This window comes from Gymnodraco acuticeps, unplaced genomic scaffold (assembly GCF_902827175.1).
Source record: "Gymnodraco acuticeps unplaced genomic scaffold, fGymAcu1.1, whole genome shotgun sequence".
Lineage (NCBI taxonomy): Eukaryota > Metazoa > Chordata > Actinopteri > Perciformes > Bathydraconidae > Gymnodraco > Gymnodraco acuticeps.
In genome coordinates, this window is record NW_022991180.1 from 2,590,980 (window position 1) to 2,611,187 (window position 20,208).

The 20,208-nt window shown below is 42.9% G+C and overlaps 1 protein-coding gene across 2 annotated transcripts; it reads right to left on the minus strand.

The window, feature by feature from the left end:
* Positions 1 to 336: 336 nt before the first annotated feature.
* map3k21 (mitogen-activated protein kinase kinase kinase 21) lies at positions 337 to 19,776 on the minus strand. 2 transcript variants are annotated; one of them, XM_034238080.1, is made up of 11 exons: positions 18,061 to 19,776; positions 8,742 to 8,922; positions 8,449 to 8,597; positions 7,721 to 7,896; positions 4,912 to 5,152; positions 4,125 to 4,247; positions 3,473 to 3,568; positions 2,593 to 2,743; positions 2,292 to 2,386; positions 1,118 to 1,945; positions 337 to 1,013 (listed from the first exon to the last, which is right to left on the minus strand). In XM_034238080.1, exons 1-11 carry the CDS (start codon positions 18,848 to 18,850, stop codon positions 658 to 660), a joined length of 3,186 nt encoding a protein of 1,061 aa, XP_034093971.1. In that variant the 5' UTR covers positions 18,851 to 19,776; the 3' UTR covers positions 337 to 657. The 2 variants fall into 2 exon arrangements, with proteins under 2 accessions (XP_034093971.1, XP_034093973.1); XM_034238082.1 differs by lacking the exon at positions 3,473 to 3,568 and having other exon boundaries at positions 339 to 1,013; positions 18,061 to 19,775.
* Positions 19,777 to 20,208: the final 432 nt, after the last annotated feature.

Below are 20,208 nucleotides of genomic sequence, written 5' to 3' on the forward strand. Positions count from 1 at the left end.
TAACGTGCTAGCTACTAGCTAGGTAGCTAACTTGATCCAGCCACTCCTGGTCCTTTCATCAGACGGGAAGCGAAAGAACGAGCAAGACCCATTGCTGGTATGATAACAACCTGGTACTAAGCACACAGGCATCTTGTTAAAGTTATCTTATCTTAGCCAGCGCCTTATAGATAGATTATATCTATATGGCGCTGATCTTAGCTATCTCTTAGTGGAGGAAAACAATTGTGACATCACTTACGCGACTCTGGGATTTGTAGTCTTTCTTGTTGCGTATTTTTCATAGTCTTATATTTCAACAGTTTTACGACAAACTGTGACTTTTTTGACATGGATTTTTTTTTTAAGATTGACAAACATCATATGTGTAATTCATGGCACAATTCAAACGGGATCGAAAGATACGTTTTCTCTCTCCATTGACTTCAATACATTATTTTTCCGAAATAAGGTCCCATGGACCGGAAGTAGATGGGCGTGACTTCGCCACTCTATAGATAGAACCTAAGTGATAGAACCCTTTTTAAAACATAGAAAAAAGGCAGCCAGGTACTAAACCCTCCAGGAGTTTTAGGCCAAAAATCTGTCTAAACGTTCTGAACCTCTCTAGATTGTATGGGATGAGCTATGAACACAGCAGATCATTTCATACAGCTCCTACGAGAGGAACTCTTTCTCCAGCTCGAAGACGGAGGGCCGCCCCGGGGAGCTCTGGATGCGGCAGAGCGGCACCGTGCAGTCTCGTTTCTGGCCCTCCGTGTCCATGTCCAGCAGCGAGCAACCCATCCCCACGTCGGAGGACAGCACCACGCTTATGTTTTTAGCCGCCTTCTCCCCGGAGTAGTGGCCCAGGGAGTAGCTCTTGTTGCGCCCCCGCAGCAGGGCCCAGGCATGGGGTTTGGCCCTGAAGGACACCGGCCGGGGTCTGGAGAACGCCTCCCCTTTAGAGGGCTTCTCTGAAACCTCCTTCTCTTTCTGCTGCTTCTTCTGCGTGGAAGGAGGAGGCAGAGTGGCTGGAAACAGAAGGAGGAGATACATTTGAGCATACATTCTATATTTTAAGGCCATATACACATGCTTATTTCCCTTGCGTTTCCCCATGTTTTGTGATACTCACTATTGTGGTTGGTGGAGTATTTCTTCCTGCGCAGACGTGGCCCTGTGTTGTTGTTGTTGCTTTGCTCTGTCGGCTGGCTTTTGGTTTGCACTGGTGTCTGTGTGTTAGCTGCAGTCCTGTCATTCTGGCCTTCTGTAGGAACTGCTGTGATGGGTCCGGATGTCTCTGTGTGATGATTGGCCGCCACAGGCTCCACCTTCCCCGGGCTGGTCTTCACCGCAGCCGCCTCCTGTGGCTGGCCGAGACACTTGTTGGAGTTGCATTCCATAATGGCCGACATGGAGATGAGATTGACCGGCTGCGCGGCGGTGGGGTTTGACGATGCCTCGTTTTTCTGGGGTCGTCCGCTCGGTGGCGAGGTGCTGCGGCGGAACCGTGTGGCCCGCTGAAAAAGCCCCTCCTTCTTCTTCTTCTCTTTCTCCTCGCGCTGGGGCTCGCAGTCCTCCACGGGAGCCGAGTTCTTGAGAGCTTCTCTGATGTCATAACCGAGCACCACTGAAGCCAGCAGCGCGCCGCAGCCGTAAAGCGCAGAGTCGGTCTTACGGCGCGTCGATGCCCGCTTCAGGCTGTTGGTGGGGGTGAGCTGGGGGGTGGTGGAGCTGGACGAGGTGGTGGTGTACGGGTCGTCCGGGGTGTCTGGAGCGCCGCCCTGACCTGCTGTACCGATCCCAGAATCCCCCGACCCACAATGCCCAGCGGGGCTCTGAGGCTGCTGCTCGTCCCTCCACATAGGTAGATCAATGTACACCTGGTTGGGGAACTTGAGCTGCTTTGGCTTGGAGCTGTCAGGAGAATCCTGGGAGAACGCCTCGTCTTTACCGCCGCCCGCTGGACACAGAAAGAGGAAATCAGTTATAAAGTATATATGATATGATATATTCTCAAAACCCCTTGTTTCAAAGACATGCAGTACGTATCAATATCCTTGGGATATGTGTTTTCCCCTATTTAGGAATATCTTATGGCAGAGTAGATAGAGTTCCCTGCCACTGAACATCAAATTAATGAATTGTGTTTGTCTGATAAACCTCAGGGACATTACACAATATTACAAAAAATTTAAAGTAAACTAAAAGTAAACAAACACTTAGATTTTTAAATATGTTCAGTCAACATTTATTATTCACTTGAGGCATTTTAAAATGCACATCATCACAATGGATTTCCAGCGGACCTTGTTCAGTAAACAGGGCGGCGAGGGGGACAGACTTCTGGGATTTGACCAGGCTGGTGGACCAGGGGTTACTGCCGTCTGACAGAGGGCGCACTCTGAAAACAATTTGGACAAGAAAACATGAACATTTGAAAATGTTGACTTGTAGTAGCCTCTTGCTTGTGGTACAATGTTACCTTGTATTGTATATTTCTGTGTAAAAGAAAAACATATCAAAACGTATCACTTCCTATCTTAACATTTAGACATGAGGATGTTATACTGTTTAGGGTCAGGAGCCAACAATGTGTGTACACTGTACCTCTCAGCAGCAGCAGGCCTCTCTTTGCTCTGGACTGAACTGGGGCCCCAGGTTCTTCCTTTCTTCTTGATTCCCTTTCTCACATCCTCAAACTCCTCCGGCCTGAAGGGGGTGCTGCGGCCCCATGTACGGTTGCTCTCATCTTGAGTTACTGTAAACACAGGACCATAAATGTTACCATAAACGAAAAACTACTGAAGGAGGATATCAGAAACCCCAGCCCTGGCAGGAAATCCGTTTGTGATCTATCTCACTGCAAAGATAAGTTAAAAAGTCTGAATACGCCAATCTCTCTTCAAAGTGGAGGGATTTAATGCCATTCTACACTTGATTGATATACTCTTTTAATTATTTATTAACAGAGTTTAATTCAGGGAAGATTCAGATTTGTTGTGTATTAATTTAAGAACATTTAAAAGCAAAAAGCTGAAGACACCAAAACCCCAAAAGCTGTTGTTATAAAAGCTTTTTATAGCTGTGGGTTAGTCATTGTGAAAGTGTGAGTGAAAAGATGGTCCACCAAAGATTTCCGGGCAACAGACTCGGGCCAGTACATACCAGTATGTTTTAAAAAAAGGGCCAATTATTTTATTCCAACCAAATAATATAAAAAGATTAAAGAACAAATATGAAAGCTGACGGCCCAAGTCTGTGGCAATAACCTCATCATTAGAGTACCTGTGGAACATTTTTAAACAGCAGCAAAAACACCAACGTTTTGTTAAAAGGATCACATCAGGGAAACCTTGTCAATCATCACATACAGTCCCAGTGAAAGCTGTTAGGCCTCAAACCCTATTACTGTCAGTGAGCCGAGCATCACATGCAGCGCTTGGTGCTGTTAGCCACACGCTCTGCATGTGGTTAGCCAATAGCTTGCCTTTCCTCCTGAGCCCGCAGGAAGTTGTGAGCTCGCTGGTCAGATCAACTTCCTGCTGGTAAACATACAAACTGTCCTTTCGCATGTGGGACGTCACTGAGGAGGAAAACATGCATGTTACCTCTGACCAACTTCAAGGATTCAAGGCTTTAATTGTTCTTTGCACATAGCTACAGTGTAGTTATGACAAAGACATTCTTAGGTCACAGGCCAACAATAACTATCCAATGTTTAACTAAACTAGGAGCCTACCTCAAAATGCGCTGTGAAACACAACATGAGGTAAAGATTAGTTAAACAGAAGAAGGTCTGTGAATTGTGGCTAATCATAACAAATACAGTCCAAAGACCAGCATCAACCATTAATGCTCAAGAGGAATTTGTTCCAGTTATTGCAAGGGCGTTGGTGCGAGACTAACAACATCATCCAACTGTTCAAACAACTGGCTGATAACTTGTGGCTCTGGAGCTTTTGTTCACACGGCTCTAGCCATTGTGACACGGTTCCCATTTTCCCAGTTCACATGGCACTCTCAGAGAGCTGATGTGATTTATTAAGAACACTAACATGTGTTTAATAAAATCACTGATTTGACTTAATCCAGGTGAAGGAGAAGATCAGACCTCACACTGAGGTAAACTACAGACTTACGCTGAATGGCTCGTAGGCGGGGGATGAGGGTGGGACTGCTGGGGGGAGAGGTGCTGGCACTGTGAAGGCTGCGCCTCTTGTCCATGGAGGGCGACGCCTGCACCGTGATCTTATGCTGGAAGTCTGGAAAACCAAAATGCACAAGCACATATGGTCATTAAAATCGCAGAATAGGTATAATTTGATAGATTACACACATCACTCTTAGTAAAATGCTTGCACAATCCAAATGTTGCACCACATGTGGGGACGGGGAGGGTGCGGTGCGGTGCCCCCACAAATAGAATCAAATTATGTGGGAAACACTGCATACTATAAGGATTTGGGATAATTAAAAAACACCCCGGAATTATCAAAACAGTGGGATGGTCTCTAACTTTGTATCAATAGGCGCTTTTACACCGGAGTACTTTTCCCAGGAATAGTTCCGATAGTTCCTGAGATTTTGCGTTCATACCAAAAAGATCTGGAACCAGAACTTTTTTTATTGAACCTTTCCACCCCTTTTCAGTCCCTGCTAGAGAGGTGGTACTTTCCTGGGGAGGAAAAGTTTCCAATTTCTGATTGGCTGGGCGGATTGCAAACCACGCCCCGTAAAACTCGGAAACGTTTTTGTGAAGCCGCCATTTTATTTGCTGGCATTAGCATTATTAGCATTAGCATTAGCCCAGCGCAAATAAAAGTTCCGGGAACTATTCCTGGGAAAAGTACTCCTCCTCCTAATGTCTGGAAATGAAGGAATAATAAAATAATGAATAAAACCTGGTCAAGACAACTATCCACTCACCTGAGGGCAGGCTGATGCGGTTTCCATCCTTCAGTTTGAGGCGGGAACGTTTGAATTTGCCTTTCCTCTTCTTCACGTTGGGCTTATCTTTGTTGAGCTGGAAGATGAGGATGTTGAGCTCTCTCTCCAGCACGTTGATCTCCCGCTCTGCCAGCTGCTGCTCCCGTCTCTTCAGCAGCTCCTCCTGAGACTTCTGCTGGAGGGCGGCCCTCGTCAGCTCCTCTTCTCTGGAACGTAGCTCCTGGAGGAACCAGGTGTTAAGACACATATGGTTAGAGAGAGAGGCACACAGACTTCTGTTGTCATGGGTACACCGACACACTGACAGGCCCAGGGAAACAGTCGTTTATGTTTCAGGACGATGGGCATCAGCTTATGTTATCTACAACTGAACACAAAGACAGACTATCTTCAGCTCCAGTGAGCCCTGTTACAGGTTACAACAGATGGCTAGAGTCTTTAAAACAGAGGCAGTCACATTGCATGATGGGTAATGTAGGTGTAAACACAATTCATGCGCAAAAAAAAAACACTTTATGTCTGGTTCTACTACAGTGGATTTGCTGATTTATTTTAAATAATATTGACATTGTTTACAGAGGGAATACCGTATGGATCCAGAAAGTATTTTAAAGCCCAATCTGGATTATTATTAAACTGTGAGGTACTTAGTCATGTTTATGTTTGATGTGTGTTACTTGTCAAATTTTCAAATAAAAAGTAGTTTTCCTAATGTCCATACATGGCCACGTGGATATTCAGGTTTACAAATATTCCCACAAAACGAGAAAAGCTCTTGCAGACAGACTGTGAGACGGGTGTGAGTGTTAGCTGACTGCTCGATAACTCCCTCGATAACATGTCGGTTTCAGGAGATTACTGCCTGCTGTTTCAGGCCGTGTTACAAAGCTAGTCTCGTCTCCTCCCATGGCTTACTCTTTCTTCATTCCCTCCATTTTCCTTTGAATTGCTTTCAGCTGAGTTATAATAATCCTTACTGGATGACTTCCATAAAGCAGCTTTACAGTGAAGCCACTTCAGCCACCCACCTAGAAAACAGATTACCGTGTAACATTTACAAGAAATGTGCTGATTTAGTGGATACAACTACATGACATATTATGGAACTTGCAATGGGAAGATGTTAGATTAGGCCTAAAGCTATTTATTTCGTTAATTTTTGGAAATCATTAAAAAGCGGGCAAACTATTTAAGGTTTTTATGTCATTGTGAGGCATATAACTATATCAGTGTTAAAGGTCCCATGTCATGCTTTTCTGGCTATTACCCGTCCCCTTGTGTGTTATGAAGGTTTTTATGCATGTAAACGGTCTGCAGAGTCACAAACCCTCAAAGTACACCCTGTAGCGAGTAAACTCTAACACAGAAAATACCTGTCTATGCTGCCCCAGAACGCCTCATTGGAGATTGTCTTTTTTTTTTAAATGTTCTTCTGGGAACCAAGTGACGTAACGACGACCCCTCCGTGGAGCCGTTACGTTAAATCCGTGGACCGCGGACTTCCTCACACGCGGACTTCCTCACACACACACACACACACACACACACACACACACACACACACACACACACACACACACACACACACACACACACACACACACACACACACACACACACACACACACACACACACACACACACACACACACACACACACACACACACACACACACTTTTCTCAGCTGCAGCTCTGCCGATTTCTCCTCCCTGAGACGGCGGGACGAGGCGAGGCTGTGAGCCGGTGTGTGAGCACACACACAAACTCCCAGCCAGGCTGCGGGTGTGTGTGTGTGTGTGTGTGTGTGTGTGTGTGTGTGTGTGTGTGTGTGTGTGTGTTCGGGATGGTTTCGCTATGTCTCGTTGTCTCGCAGACGGCCACTGGGCTCATAGGGAGGGGGGGGGCAGGAGCTCCAACAAGCCGTTTAGGACAGAGTGAATACACATACAGAGATGCTGTATGAGAAACCAATGTGATTTTGGAACATTGCACAATTTAAATCTATTCTAGTAGACCTCAACAATGGAATTATGATCAGTAGAAATGGCCATGACATGGGACCTTTAAGTTTAATAAGTGTAAGTTAGTGTTAAAACGGTGGTTTAGCATCAGGTAGAATACATACATTTATAATGCAAACACAATACAAATGATTAAAGGTTTCTCCCATTTTAGAGGTTTCTCCCAGATTAGAGGTTTCTCCCATTTTTCCCTTTAAACTGTGGGTTTTCTCCGGAAGTTTTTCCTTGTACGATGTGAGGGTCTAAGGACAGAGGGTGTCGTATTGTCATACTGATATTCTGTACAAACTGTGAAGTCCACTGAGACAAATGTAACATTTGTGATATTGGGCTATATAAATAAACATTGATTGATTGATTAAATATACGGCACAAAGTAATTATTTTAAAACAAAAAAAAACACCTGTAGAGTTTTCCGTATCTGTGTCATTCAGCTGACCATGCGTTGATCCAGCTCTGTGTGCTGATCCTGCTGTTTTCTACAAACACTAATTAACCCCCCCCTCTTTAATCCAGCGAGGGGGGATTTAAACAGGAAGCAGATTAAGGTTTTAACAAGGGGAAGTACGCCAAAGCACCTTGGCATTAATGACTTGTTTTTATAAATGGCGATTAGCTTTTCCACTGAAAGTAACCAATTAAGGCGTTTAGTCCGTTAAAAGCTGTCCCAGGCAACTCTGCATGGTTAGACTAAATGGTTATGATGGATCGTTCAACATGTAGAGAAAGTACAATAAGGATAGGTTTCTATGGTGTAATGTCTACCTTCTCTTTGGTCCTGAGCTCATCAAACATCTCCTGGATCTCCACCCGCCAGTCGTCCTGCATGCTGTGGAAGGAGTCCTGCGGCATGGTGGCCATCACCGCCTCCTCGATGGCCGACAGCTGCTCCAGGATGCAGGAGAAGGAGGGACGCACGTGGGGGTCTTGGTCCCAGCATTCTGGACACAAACAATGCAATGAAGAGATTGACACATATATATGTATTGTTTCAGTAATGGGATATTCCCAAATAGACCTGGAGGCAAGCTCTGACAGTTATTGACTAAGAATATGCCTAAGCATAAGAAGTCTACCCAAAATCTGTAAAGGAAACATTTGACCCAACATCCCACACATATTGACTAATGAAAAACTAGTCAAATAATTGAATTGAGAGTAAATGAGCCCTGTGTGTACAGCTACCTTAATGTATAAACAATAAATAATAGAAACAGGCTAGTTTAATGGCTGTCCAATGTTTTTACAAGTATAACTAAAGACAAGGCCGATTTTATGTTTTATTGATAGTAATATGGTTAATTAAGGGATAATGTTTTTGTCTATAGACTTGTGTACTGAGAAAAATACATTTGTTGATGAATATGGAACTTTGTTTTCAACGTATACAAACCTATCTATACATTATAATCCTCATGCAGTTGGTCTAGTGTGAAATTCAAATAAAACAATAAACAAAATATATTTGAAATTCTTTTGTCTAACGTATTTACCTTCCATTAGCTTGGCGAAGGGTTCTGGGCAGGTGGAGGGGATTGGTAGCGTTAATTTATTGACCGCCACACCGTAGGCAACAGCAAGGCCGTCTATCCCGCGATACGGCACCTCCCCTGTCAACAGCTCCCACAACAAGACTCCATAGCTGGATGACGCACAGACAAAGGAAGAAAAAGGAAGGAGAAGGTGAGTAAAGGAGAGGGAGAGCTATTAAACAAAATTAATTGGTAATAATGTCAGGCAAATGACTAACAGAAGGTATTTTATTCTGCAGTATGCTCTCTCATACCTCCAGACGTCACTGCCTTTGGAGAAGAGTGATGACTTGATGACCTCGGGGGCCATCCAGGAGTACGTGCCTGCAGCTGACATTTTTGTGGTTCTGTGCCACTCCCTGGCAAGGCCGAAATCTGTGATCTTCAAGGTCTTCCTCCCGATGTCGTCATTCTCAATCGTTTCAAATAATAAAACTGAAAAGAGAGAGATGTACGTTAGGGAGGGGCCATGGAAGAGACTGGGAGTGGGAATGAGGCAGAAAGGGAAGATAAAAAAAGATAGATGAAGGCATAACAAGCGATGAGTGATGAGGAAGGGAAAAATGGAAAGACAGGATTGGGATGAAAGAGACACATGTGAGGGGGGTTAGAGGAGAAAGGAGAAAGACAAGTGAAGAGAAAAGGAGATACAAAGAGGGGGGGACGGAGAGAAAGATGGCTGTGCAGGTGAGGAGATGATAGTGGATCTGGAAAAGGGTCAACACAGGTATGCAGGTCGTTTATTACTGTAGAAACAGAAGGTTGACAGCGCCACAAAGCACCTGTCCTCCGGTCCTAAAACTGTTTAACACATTAAAGACAGCCGGAGCCCTCCAGAGCTGCCGTAACACTATCCTTTGAGCTTTGTCACAGCGAAGCTACACACATTGACGTGCAGTCAAGTTTTATTCAGCAATAATATTACAGCCACATCATGTAAGAGTCCCTGTTATGTGCTAAACCCCCTTTATGTTCTCATGTAAACAGCTGTATATGATTTTAGACCAGTTTTAACTCGGTTGGATACACATTACTGCATTTAGTCATGATAAAGCATTTATCATTATAACATTTAATTTAACTGATGCTTTTATCCAGCGGCATACCATTTTATTTTATTTTTTACAATACATCACGATACAAACTCAGAACAGCAAGAAACCTGCGAGTACATTCACTTCAAATAAACAATGACGGGCTGCCTGCTCTAACTATTGGTGGTTTATGAGCAGACCTTCATCAGTCCATGAAATCAATGTGGAGCAACAACAAAAAAGTTTGCCAGTCAATTCAAGAAAATGCTCAAAAAGGAAAATGAATTGAAGAGAAAGCAGTCTAACTAATAAGTCAATGTCATGATGAAATACGGAAGAGTGAATATTAAGCTTCCATGTAGAAGAAGAAAGAAGAAGAAAGCAGAAGAAAGCAAGACACAAAGGAACTTGTGCCACCCACGACTAGGCGAAGAGTGGGAAGTAGAAATATTGTTTCAATGTCCAATGTTTCTTTTCAATAACAATAAACCTTCTCTCTGTGTGCTGATACAACAGCCACATATATCCTTTATATCTCTGACAAAAAAAAACATCCCTTCCATGAAGTGGTGCATCACAGCCTCAACACTCTTGGATTTTGTTGATCCTCTTGGTATTATTTTCAACATTTGTTTTTTCCTCTGCCAAGATCTCCTTACGTTACAAACCGTCTCATTTCATTATTTACACGCAGACCTAACACTTCAGGTCAATTGGATCTCGTGTTGTGTGCAAAGCTAGCAGAAAAACTTCAACTTGAGAGACTCAAGAGGCACTAAATTAGGATTAAAACAAAGCTTGCTGACACATACACTCCCTTGGTAATATTCCCATGGGAAAAAAGAGGTGGAATGATAAAGATACATAGTGCAAGCACTGGAATAAATAAAGGCATTCAAGTATCATACTGTATCACAAGGGATACTTGAACAAGTGTATCAGTTTAAAGGCTATTTGTTAACAGCTTTTAACAGAGGCGCAGTGAAGTGTGTGTCTGTGAATGTGCTGTTGTTATCAATCACTGACCTTGGACATCCTCCTCCACAACAGTACCAAACTAAAAGCTGCCAAAGCATATGCACAGACAAACCTTTTCTAACATTCTCAATCACAGCCATACATCTACTTCTTTATTTAGCCATCTGTCACCCAGTTGGTACAGTATGGTTTACCTACAGTCAGATCTTTAATCCACACAAGATTCCTTGCATTAATAACACAACAATGGGTCAAGACTGGAACAGGACTACTGAAAAGGTGTAGGAGGGGTAGTAAGGAGGGAGAAATTGGCATAGAGACCTAGAAACAGGCTCCACAGGGATATTTGTGTGTGACGAAAAGTAATAAACTTGTGCTGATTTCCAACTTTTCAATACGACACCAAATACATCCCTGAACGTATATCAGTGCTCCTTTTTTTCTACTATAAATATGTATACATCCACCCTCCTTTGTAATAAAGCAGATTCAGATTTTGCACCAACCATCATCCACCTTTAAACAGTAACACATGCATGGACAATTCCAACTTAGTGAAAATAAGTTGTTGTTGACACATTGAAGACAGTTTCAGATTGTGAAATGACTCCAGGCAGTATGTTAGCTGTCTGACTGCGATGGGTCTCCACTAATCGCAGTGGTTTTGGTGCCATTACTAGCCCAGGGCACAGAGGGGATCCTCTACCCAGGCTGCAACAATAGGAATTCCATTACAAACAGGTTTCACAACACCAATGATATACTTCTACTTCCTGTTGTCAAGTCCTCTCTCAGTGATTCCATAGATTCCTCCCAGCAGGCTCTGTAGGTTTAGAATCACTTATGATGGGTTGGTTACACAACCTAGAAGAACAGTGGTTTTGGTGTAACCCCGTCCGCGTTGATTGGCCTATAGAATATCATGCCAAATACTTTCTTTGTAGTGCCATGATACTTCGTGTCAGCCCTCTAGAAATGTATGATAAAAGACCTTCTCTACCTGACTCCATGCTGACGTGATGCTACAAAACCAGCTAGCTGTTTTGTTTGGCTACCAGAGTCTTAGCAGTGTTAGCATCAAAGCTAATAACAGATCTTCACTACATAGCCAATGCTTGTTTACCCGTGTCTAGGACTGCAACTCAGAGCTAAGCGAATGCACAAAATCAGTCTTTGGTATTATTGTGCTTCTATAGAGAATTCAAGGCCTGTTTGAAGAGAGAATGAACGGCACACTTTCACTGTTACATGGAAGCAAATAGCCATAGGTCATAGCAAATGCATAATGGTACCAACGTAGGACGAACAAATTATTTCTGAATCTGATGAAATAAAAGTCTTAAAATTGTTGGTAAAATAGAGTATTTTTTAAAGTAACCTAACTTGTCAATTGATGAAAAAGCTTATTATCTCTTTCATCCAGATTTGCAAGTCGGTTTAAATTAAGTTTACTGGAATAAATGTAACGTTAAATCACGTTGTGATTATGTTAGATCAGGGGTGTCAAACTCAAGGCCCGGGGGCCAAAACCGGCCCGCGACCTCATTTTATGCGGCCCGCAAGAGCTTGCAAAGAATATAATATACAATAGTGTAATTGTTGAATATTTGCTTTCAATTATTTGCCCTAGACGTCTGCTTTCAGACGTAGTTATTTATGATGTTATTACCAGAACTGATAATAATCCAATGAAGATCCAATAATATAATATAATACATTATTTAATATATATTATATATTTATATATGTATATTGATATAGTCTTAAAGTTACAACCGGCCCTTTGAGTGCAACCATAATTCTAATGTGGCCCGCGATGAAATTGAGTTTGACACCCCCGTTAGATTATTAGGTTTGCCAGCAGAAAAAGTGAAACGTGTTCTTTGATACCTGTTTAGTTTCAGTATGATTTAAGATCATTTTATCCATTGTAAATTGCATTTACAAATGTCTTGTGTTATTTTCCGTACTTATTCCTCACTCTGTATTTTTTTATTCTTTTGAAAAGATAATGGTTTTTTTAGCTAATTACAGCTCAATGCAACTTGAGATGGATATGCCTCGAAGGCAGACCCCACCCTCAGTCCAGCCCCCATCTAATTCCCTTTTCCAACAGTGGATCTTCAGGCAGTCCCATCCTTCATGGGGAAACAGTGGGAAGATCAGAGGCAGAGCTGCTGCCTTCAAAGCAGATCCCACGCTTCTTCCCATTGCTTTCTACCCCTCGAGGTAAAACAGTAAAACAATACTCTTTTTGGGCAAACATGGCCATTTATTTTATCTTTAACAAACTAAAAGTACCTACATGTTAACGCCCTGCAACTCTGCGGCAGTTAGAATCCCACTAACCATACATTATAAATTAAAGTTAAGAGCATTTAAAAAAAAAAAAAAAGAGGTTTTGGAAGATATTTGCACATTTGCAGTCAGTTACCCAATCAGAAGACAATACATCTCTTAAGTAAGTAATTTCCCTTTATAAAAGAAGTCAGCTAAGTCAGCTGCATACTGCATGATACATATATCAAATAGGCACAGCTAAGAAAAGCAAGTCTTGTGTACTGAGGAATGAATTAAAAACAACCAAAACGCTAGTTACAATTGTTAAACTACTTGTATCTTTAGCAACAGGCAGAGCTCTGTGAACAATGCTCCTATGATATAACTTTAAAAACATACTTTAAAGTGGTATACTAATCTATTACTCATTTCAATTCAAAGCATACATTCAGCATAACATTTTGTGGCATTTCTGTGGCAGAAATCCTGAGTGATTCCTCCTAACTTGACGTGGCAGTATTTTGGTAACTGTGCCAACAGACTGAGCATGAGAGTAAGAGGGCTTCCTGTAGTAAGCAGAAACAAGGCTGCAAAACATTCCCCGACTGGTCCGTCTCTCCCGGCTGAAATGAGAGCGCCCCCAGGCATTCTGGTTGATGGGAAAGGATCAGAGCTAATGGCTGGCTAAATCCATCTATCATGGTCACGTCTCTCTGGGCCACTTGCTCTTTGTCTGGCCTCTTCCCCTGCTAGTTTAAGCTTGACCCATAACTAAGCAAATGAAAACATGACAAATGTTAAAAGGTGTACAACCAGTACCTTTTGCTGTTGTAAGCATCTATCAATGTGCTAGAGGGCTACGGAGGGGATTGGTTGGTTTAGAAGGCAGCTATTCTCAGCTGTGGGCCCTTTTCCTTTTCACCCTGCCCTGCAACAATAGGTGCAGTCAGGGAGAGGTCATAAAAAACAGAGTGAAAGCATCTCCACTCCTCCTCTCTCCCCTCTGCCCATTCTCTGGTCAGAGAAAAGACAGGCAGTAACTGTCTGTGTGTCACCAGGGGTAATTGTGGGAAGCCTGAGAAAAGTTGCCCTGCAACACCTAGTCAAGCTTTGGTAATGCTTCCTCTTAAATTCAACTTATTACAGACGTAGAACAAGACAACGGAGAAATAACAGGAGGAAGATGACCCAGTAATAAAAAACAGGGTTTCCCCAACAGGGAAACACCAATATATAACACTTCAGTATATTAATACATAACGGTGCAGCAGTAGGGGAACAGGCTGAATGAAATGAAGGATGCATGAAAATAAGCTAGCACTGCTATTAACCGATAGTAAGTGTCTGTCTATTCTCTTAATTTGGGCAAAATGTGTGTCTTAATTAGATTTGAATGTGCTTCATATATTAATGGAATCTGTATTAATTTTAGTGCATTGACAAAACAAAAAAAAAGTGTTCGGTGCTTCTACGACTTCTGCTATACAAATCTACAGAGTGATGGCTGAGTAAATAAAGGCCCTGGGAAGAGGGAGGGGAACACCGATGCAGCGTGATGAAGTCTAACAATAGCTAAGATTGATGGGAGAATGCTGCTGCACACGCTCCAAACTGAACGCCGTACGATTCAATAGCGCTTGGCACACATTCCTGACATACTATCGCTCGCAAAAAGATGTGAAACTCCAAAGTCGATGTGGGTCAGGTTTCAGGGAGATTTCTTCTCTTATCTACTGCTCTTAGGGGGAGTGTTTGAATCAAAGTTGTAAGATTGCAAAGAAGGAAGGATCAATGGAAAGATGTAATGAATATGACTAGGATAACAAAACAAATTCCTTTAAAGGCTGTTTTCAGAATGTATATGTAATGTTTTGTGTCCATACATCTCTGCTGACATGCTATTGTATTTAGGGGACAAGTTATTTTACGAATTATCATAGTTTATTTCTCGAAGCTTGTAAAAATCGCAGTCTATGGTCAAAATAGCAAAAAGTTGAACACATGGATCCACAACTTTGAGCATGCACTGTGACATCTGACATACATGGAGCCATGTTGGCAACATTTAAAAAACAAACTACATTACTAATACTTCTTTTAATGAATTCATATGATAATATACCCGTACAACAATATTAGAAAACATTTTTGGTTGACAATTGAGCTCTACGGCACACAGGAATTTGCTATATCAGGTTGCAGCTACAACAATACGTTTTAGCAGGATCAATTCCATGTTGGGTTTAACTTGTTTAGTTCATTTCATTCATATATTTTTTTTTAAGTTAGTGTGCAACCATTTAAAGTTTAAAAATTGCATTGGCCAAAAAGTAGACATGAAAAATAACAAGGAGCAAGAGGGGCATAAAGGAACAACAGGAGAAAGGTAAGTAAGGAGAAAATAACTAAGTAAGAAGGAAACCCCCTCAGTTTGTGGCGATAAAAGAGTACCGCTGCTCTCTGGGAGATTAAATATGAACGGAACAAAACAAAACGAGGGCTTTGAGACCCTCCGAGTCCTAGCCATTCTTCTGGCCACAGTAGCCTAGCAACCGCTGCTTGACCAGTCCATTGTGCAAACGTATGTTAAGCTTTTATCCCTCATTAGCAACATTCCTCCCTGCAGGCCGGGATTTTACAGATTAGGTTGAAAAACACAAAAGAGATTGGACAAATCTTGCTGACTTCCAACATATTACTTTACAGGCTAATCACTGATCAAATAGCTGTATGTTTTTACTGTGTGGAGCATGTGTACACTGCAAGTTGATAAATGGCAGGCCGAGTGGTTGAGTGAAGGTGCAGAAGATGTGTGTATGTACCTGTCTGTAGGCTGGTTAAGGAAAAACACAGAGAAACAACTTTATACCAAAATAGAAAAGACATACTCATTAAATATTGAAAAGTGACAGATTGCTGATAAACAAGCACTTGTATAATTTTTCTTTTTACCGCCTGCGTAGATAATTCTCAGTCCGTTTATCTTTTTAGACTGACGCACACACAATGCCAAGACAAACAGACAACAGGCGCTAACCAGCAGATGCAACAACTTCTCTAAGCTGCATTATTCTAGGTTTTTACAGGGAAACAACCCAGCACACCACAGGGTGCCATTTGTGTGTGTTTGTGTGTAGGAGAGTCTTTTGTGAACTCACTGCCCTGATTCAAAGCAAACACATACAGCTTCTTTCATTCTTTCTTTATTTATCTGAGAGCGTATATTGACTACAGAAACTCAGACTTCTGACCCTGGGACGAGCTACAACCTGCAACTAGGAACAATGTTGGTAGAATTGAGCTTTGTTGGTCTAATTCTGTGGTTAACAGCACAGCAGTGGGGACGGGTGCAGTAAAGACAAGAATGAACTCGTAAACACGAATATGTATTCAACAAGCCTACAAACTTAAGGTACATTGTTGAGTTCCCAAGTTTGACTTAAAACTGCACAGAAATGCAATAAGCTGAGCACAATGGTCTCTCCTAAGCTTTATTTTAAGGTTTCCCTCTTTACCTAAAGCTTATGCCGTCTCTATGTCACAGTGAAGTGGCAGGACAAACACGCTGACTTGTGTTCGCAGGCAGCACTGTGCCTGCTCGGGGGAGTTTGTTTGTGTATGTTCACCAAACATCCGATTAGCTTTAACAGTCTAAATGGTAATTAAATCCTTTCTCTCCATCTGCTGTAGACTGTAATTAACACAAATCTGCCATCTTAAATAAGACTATAGGGTTGGGCTCCTCTGCACTGTTCATTACATGGGCATCATATGTATTATTTTAAAGTAATACAATTATGTTTAAGTTTCATTTCAGAGAGTTAATCAGTTTAAATCTCACTGTATTCCAAATATATTCCTAATTATTTATATTAGGGTTTGGAAGGCGTTATTTGTTAGATCTATCAGAATTTACTTACTTTAACTGTGAATATAACCAGACTGTAAACACTGCATTCACTATCCCTGCTGTTTATTAACTGAGAAGATAGCCATGTGTTCAGGACATGTTGCAGCACATGTAATCAGTGGGGATATGTGTGTACGAAGTGGGCGATCAAAACAGGATCGTCTATTGAAGCAGTGGTAGGATTTTGTTTTCTTTTTCAAATCCAATCCAAATCTCTTGATGGTGATTAAGGTTGGTGCACATTTCACTTGTTTTATCTCTACATTCACACATCGGCACTCAAAGCTAGAGATCAACAGACAGCAGGGTGGTTCCCCACATGGCCCCAGGTTGATAAGTCCCTGATCACAAAGGGAGAAATAGTCTTTGGAGTCATATTTCACACCTGAGTTGAAGTGGGTAGCCTGTGTCAGTGGGTATATGACTCAGACTCTTTTTTCTCATTGAGTCCTACCCATTCATTATTCAGTCCTGGGAAACTAAAGTGTGCTAGCGTGTTGTCACTGAACAGTCCATGAAGGAACAAGCACAGAACCGAGTTCTTACAACATGACTATTCAAAAGGGAGACAAACCTCAAGAGTCTCAATCTAATTTATCATTCTCTAATTATAAACACTTTCATTAATTGTGAAACTATGCCTGGCATACACTCCTGGAGTGAAGGGTTTTCTCTAATTAAACGTGGATAGTTTGTCTGCCTGACTTTTTTTTACCCTATGACCTCTGGTATTAGCTCTGGTTGGTCAAGCACATGGCCTGATAGTGTGGACTGAGTGTGTCTGACTATGTGTTTGGTAAATCACTGACTTTATTTGAACAACATTTCAGCTTGGATTTGAGAGGGGGCTGGGAAGATGTGTGTGTGTGAGTGTGTGTTTTAAAGGAGGAGAGGTTGAATGCAGGGAGCTGGGGGGCATCCCAGCTGAGCAAACTCTTTATTTCACATCCTCTTGATGGTATCCCCCACCACCCACACAGACCTTTTACACCTCTTAAATCCATCCTGAGTAAAGGGCAGTGCTGCAACAGCAGTGTTGTGAAATATGTGAATTTCAGCAGAAATATGTTTTCTAATAACATAAGAGCATGAGGTAAATATTTCCAAATGCCCCAAGTCATTAGTATGATATTAAACAATCCTATCTGTGACAGGTTGACATGTAGAGTTTTTCTAAAAAGTAATTGCTATAGTTACCTAACACTAAAGGAAACTCAAGCAAACTATTAATAGTTATAGTATGCCTTAAATAGGAAGGGATCCATGTACAACAGGTGGATTCCCCCAATGAGGGCTTTCTTCTATAAGTAAATAGGTTATTCATCATGATTGATGTCACAAACGATCAAGCACACTTTAATCTTGGCTTACTGTTGCAAGACTTCAGGTCACGGTGGATGATGGGTACCACGGCCTCCTCGTGTAGGTAGAGCATCCCGCGTGCAATCTGTACGGCCCAGTTAACCAGGATGTGTGGAGGGATTCGCCTTCCGGTCAACGCCCGGTTCAGTGTCCCGCCTCGGGCATACTCCATGACCAGGCACAGGTTAGGCTCCTCCAAACACACTCCTTCCAGTTTAATAATGTTGGGGTGTTGCAGCATGGAGAAAAGTTTCCCTTCTTGTTTAACACCGCCCGCGGTGGCTGCTATGTCCTCATCAGGGTCTTGCCGAGCCGCTTTCACTGCGACCTCCTGATCTTTCCATGTGCCCCGGTAAACTTTGCCAAATCCACCCACGCCGATGATCTCCTCTAGTACCAGTTCACTGAAGGGGATATTGATGGGTGCGCTTGGGACTTCTCGTGTCCCCACAGACCCACTCGTAGTAGGTATACGGTAAATAGCCGGCTGGTAGGTGACATAGTTTGAGGGGAAAATCCCAACACGGTGGTTGATTTTACCCGTCCACCAGCCCTCGTCCCCGGAGATCGCTGCGTCTTTGGACAGCACCTCCACCACGTCCCCTCGCCTGAGGCTGAGCTCGTCCTCACCGCTTGCCTCGTAGTCATACGCGGCCGTCCATAGGGAGCGGGTCGGGCACAGCGGAGCAGAGTGAGCCCACGCCCGGGCTGTGGGGCAGTCTGTCCAGGCATGTTCCCCTGTCTCACCGCCGCCGGGCCGCCCTTCACCGTCTGGGAAAGCGGCCTGCGAGACATCCATTTCTCGGTGGCCGTAGCGGCACCATAGGGTGCAGAGCTTTTAGAGCAAAACTTTAAAACGGTCAAATGTAACTTTTTGAAATCCTCATGCTGTCACATCTATGAGACTAGCTGATGAGAACAGAGGGGCATTACCTGCAGAGAGGATCAAACCGTGTCCAAAGTCCTGTGGGATAGAGCGTCCACAACCCTTATCCACGTCGCCACTCCGGTAAAAAAGTATGAGGGTCAATAACTTGCTAGCGAGTTTGCTGGTTAGCCGAAATATGTTTCAGCTATTGTCAGCACTTAAAGGGTTGAAACAGCAGTATAACGTTTGTAACTAACGTTTGTAACTTAAATCTCAAATAATCTATGCAATGAGAGATAAACTGGTCCACAGCATAGTCTCTGCTTCTTCTGAATGCTAACAAGCTAATGCTAGCTCAGTACCGATGGAGCTAACGTTACCGCAGGTGCCGCAAGAGGTGCACCTGCACCGTCCACTCAGACCGGCGAAAGCGAGGCTCCGAGAGGCAGGTTTCTCTCTCAAAGTCACCAGCAAATCTCATTTAGTCAACGAATCCCGAAATATAAAGTTATCTTGCTCGTTTGAGGACTTTTACCACGTTTTTGAGCTGCTTTTGCTGGCGGGTTAGCTTAGCATAGGTCAGTCCACTGACTAGTTAGGCAGTTGAAAAAAGTTTTAAGATCGGTTATTCCAACGTTCGTCTGTTTGTCCTTCGGCGACTTGAAGAAAGACCAACGGTTGAACACCTAGAAAGAACCAAAAACATCCTGGACTTCAACGCAAGAATGTGGTAATACAAACTTGATTAGGAAAATCCATCAACTTTTATCAAAACAACCCCCCCACCGCAGTTGTCACCAGACGAAGTCGGACCCAGCATTGCTGTGCGGAGGATCAGGAGGACGCTGATGTTGCTGCTCACACTGCTGCCTGTGGGCCCTCTGATTGGTGGATTACAGGACACGTGACCGCAGCAGCAGTAGGGGGGAGGAGGGAGGAGCTACTATAGGAATGTGTGAGGAGAGCGCGCCTTCAGGGAAATTATGGGAATATCGGACTTTATAAAATGACAAACATATACACACAAATACACCACACACACGAATGCACACACCAGCCATGTGAAAAAGAAATCAATTTCAAAGTGAAAATATAACTACTACCCCTACTACTAAAGCTATTTTGGCCTTCTATTGAGGTAGCCTACACAAAGAATTTCACTCTGTTGTCAAGTGGCTCTCAGTATAACCCCCTCACACACTGTGACAAGAACAGTGCAGACCTACAGGAAGATGGACATGCTGTTAGACAAAGACAAAACAATCCTAATAAATAGATAAATCATCAAA

What these genes read in the sequence shown, in the direction of transcription:
- map3k21 (XM_034238080.1), bottom strand. Translation starts at nt 18,850, where the DNA reads ATGGATGTCTCGCAGGCCGCTTTCCCAGACGGTGAAGGGCGGCCCGGC. An exon ending in AAAGGCAGTGACGTCTGGAG is followed by an intron (nt 8,598 to 8,741) that starts GTATGAGAGAGC and finishes TGCGTCATCCAG; the next exon opens with CTATGGAGTCTTGTTGTGGG. An exon ending in ATACTCCACCAACCACAATA is followed by an intron (nt 1,014 to 1,117) that starts GTGAGTATCACA and finishes TTCTGTTTCCAG; the next exon opens with CCACTCTGCCTCCTCCTTCC.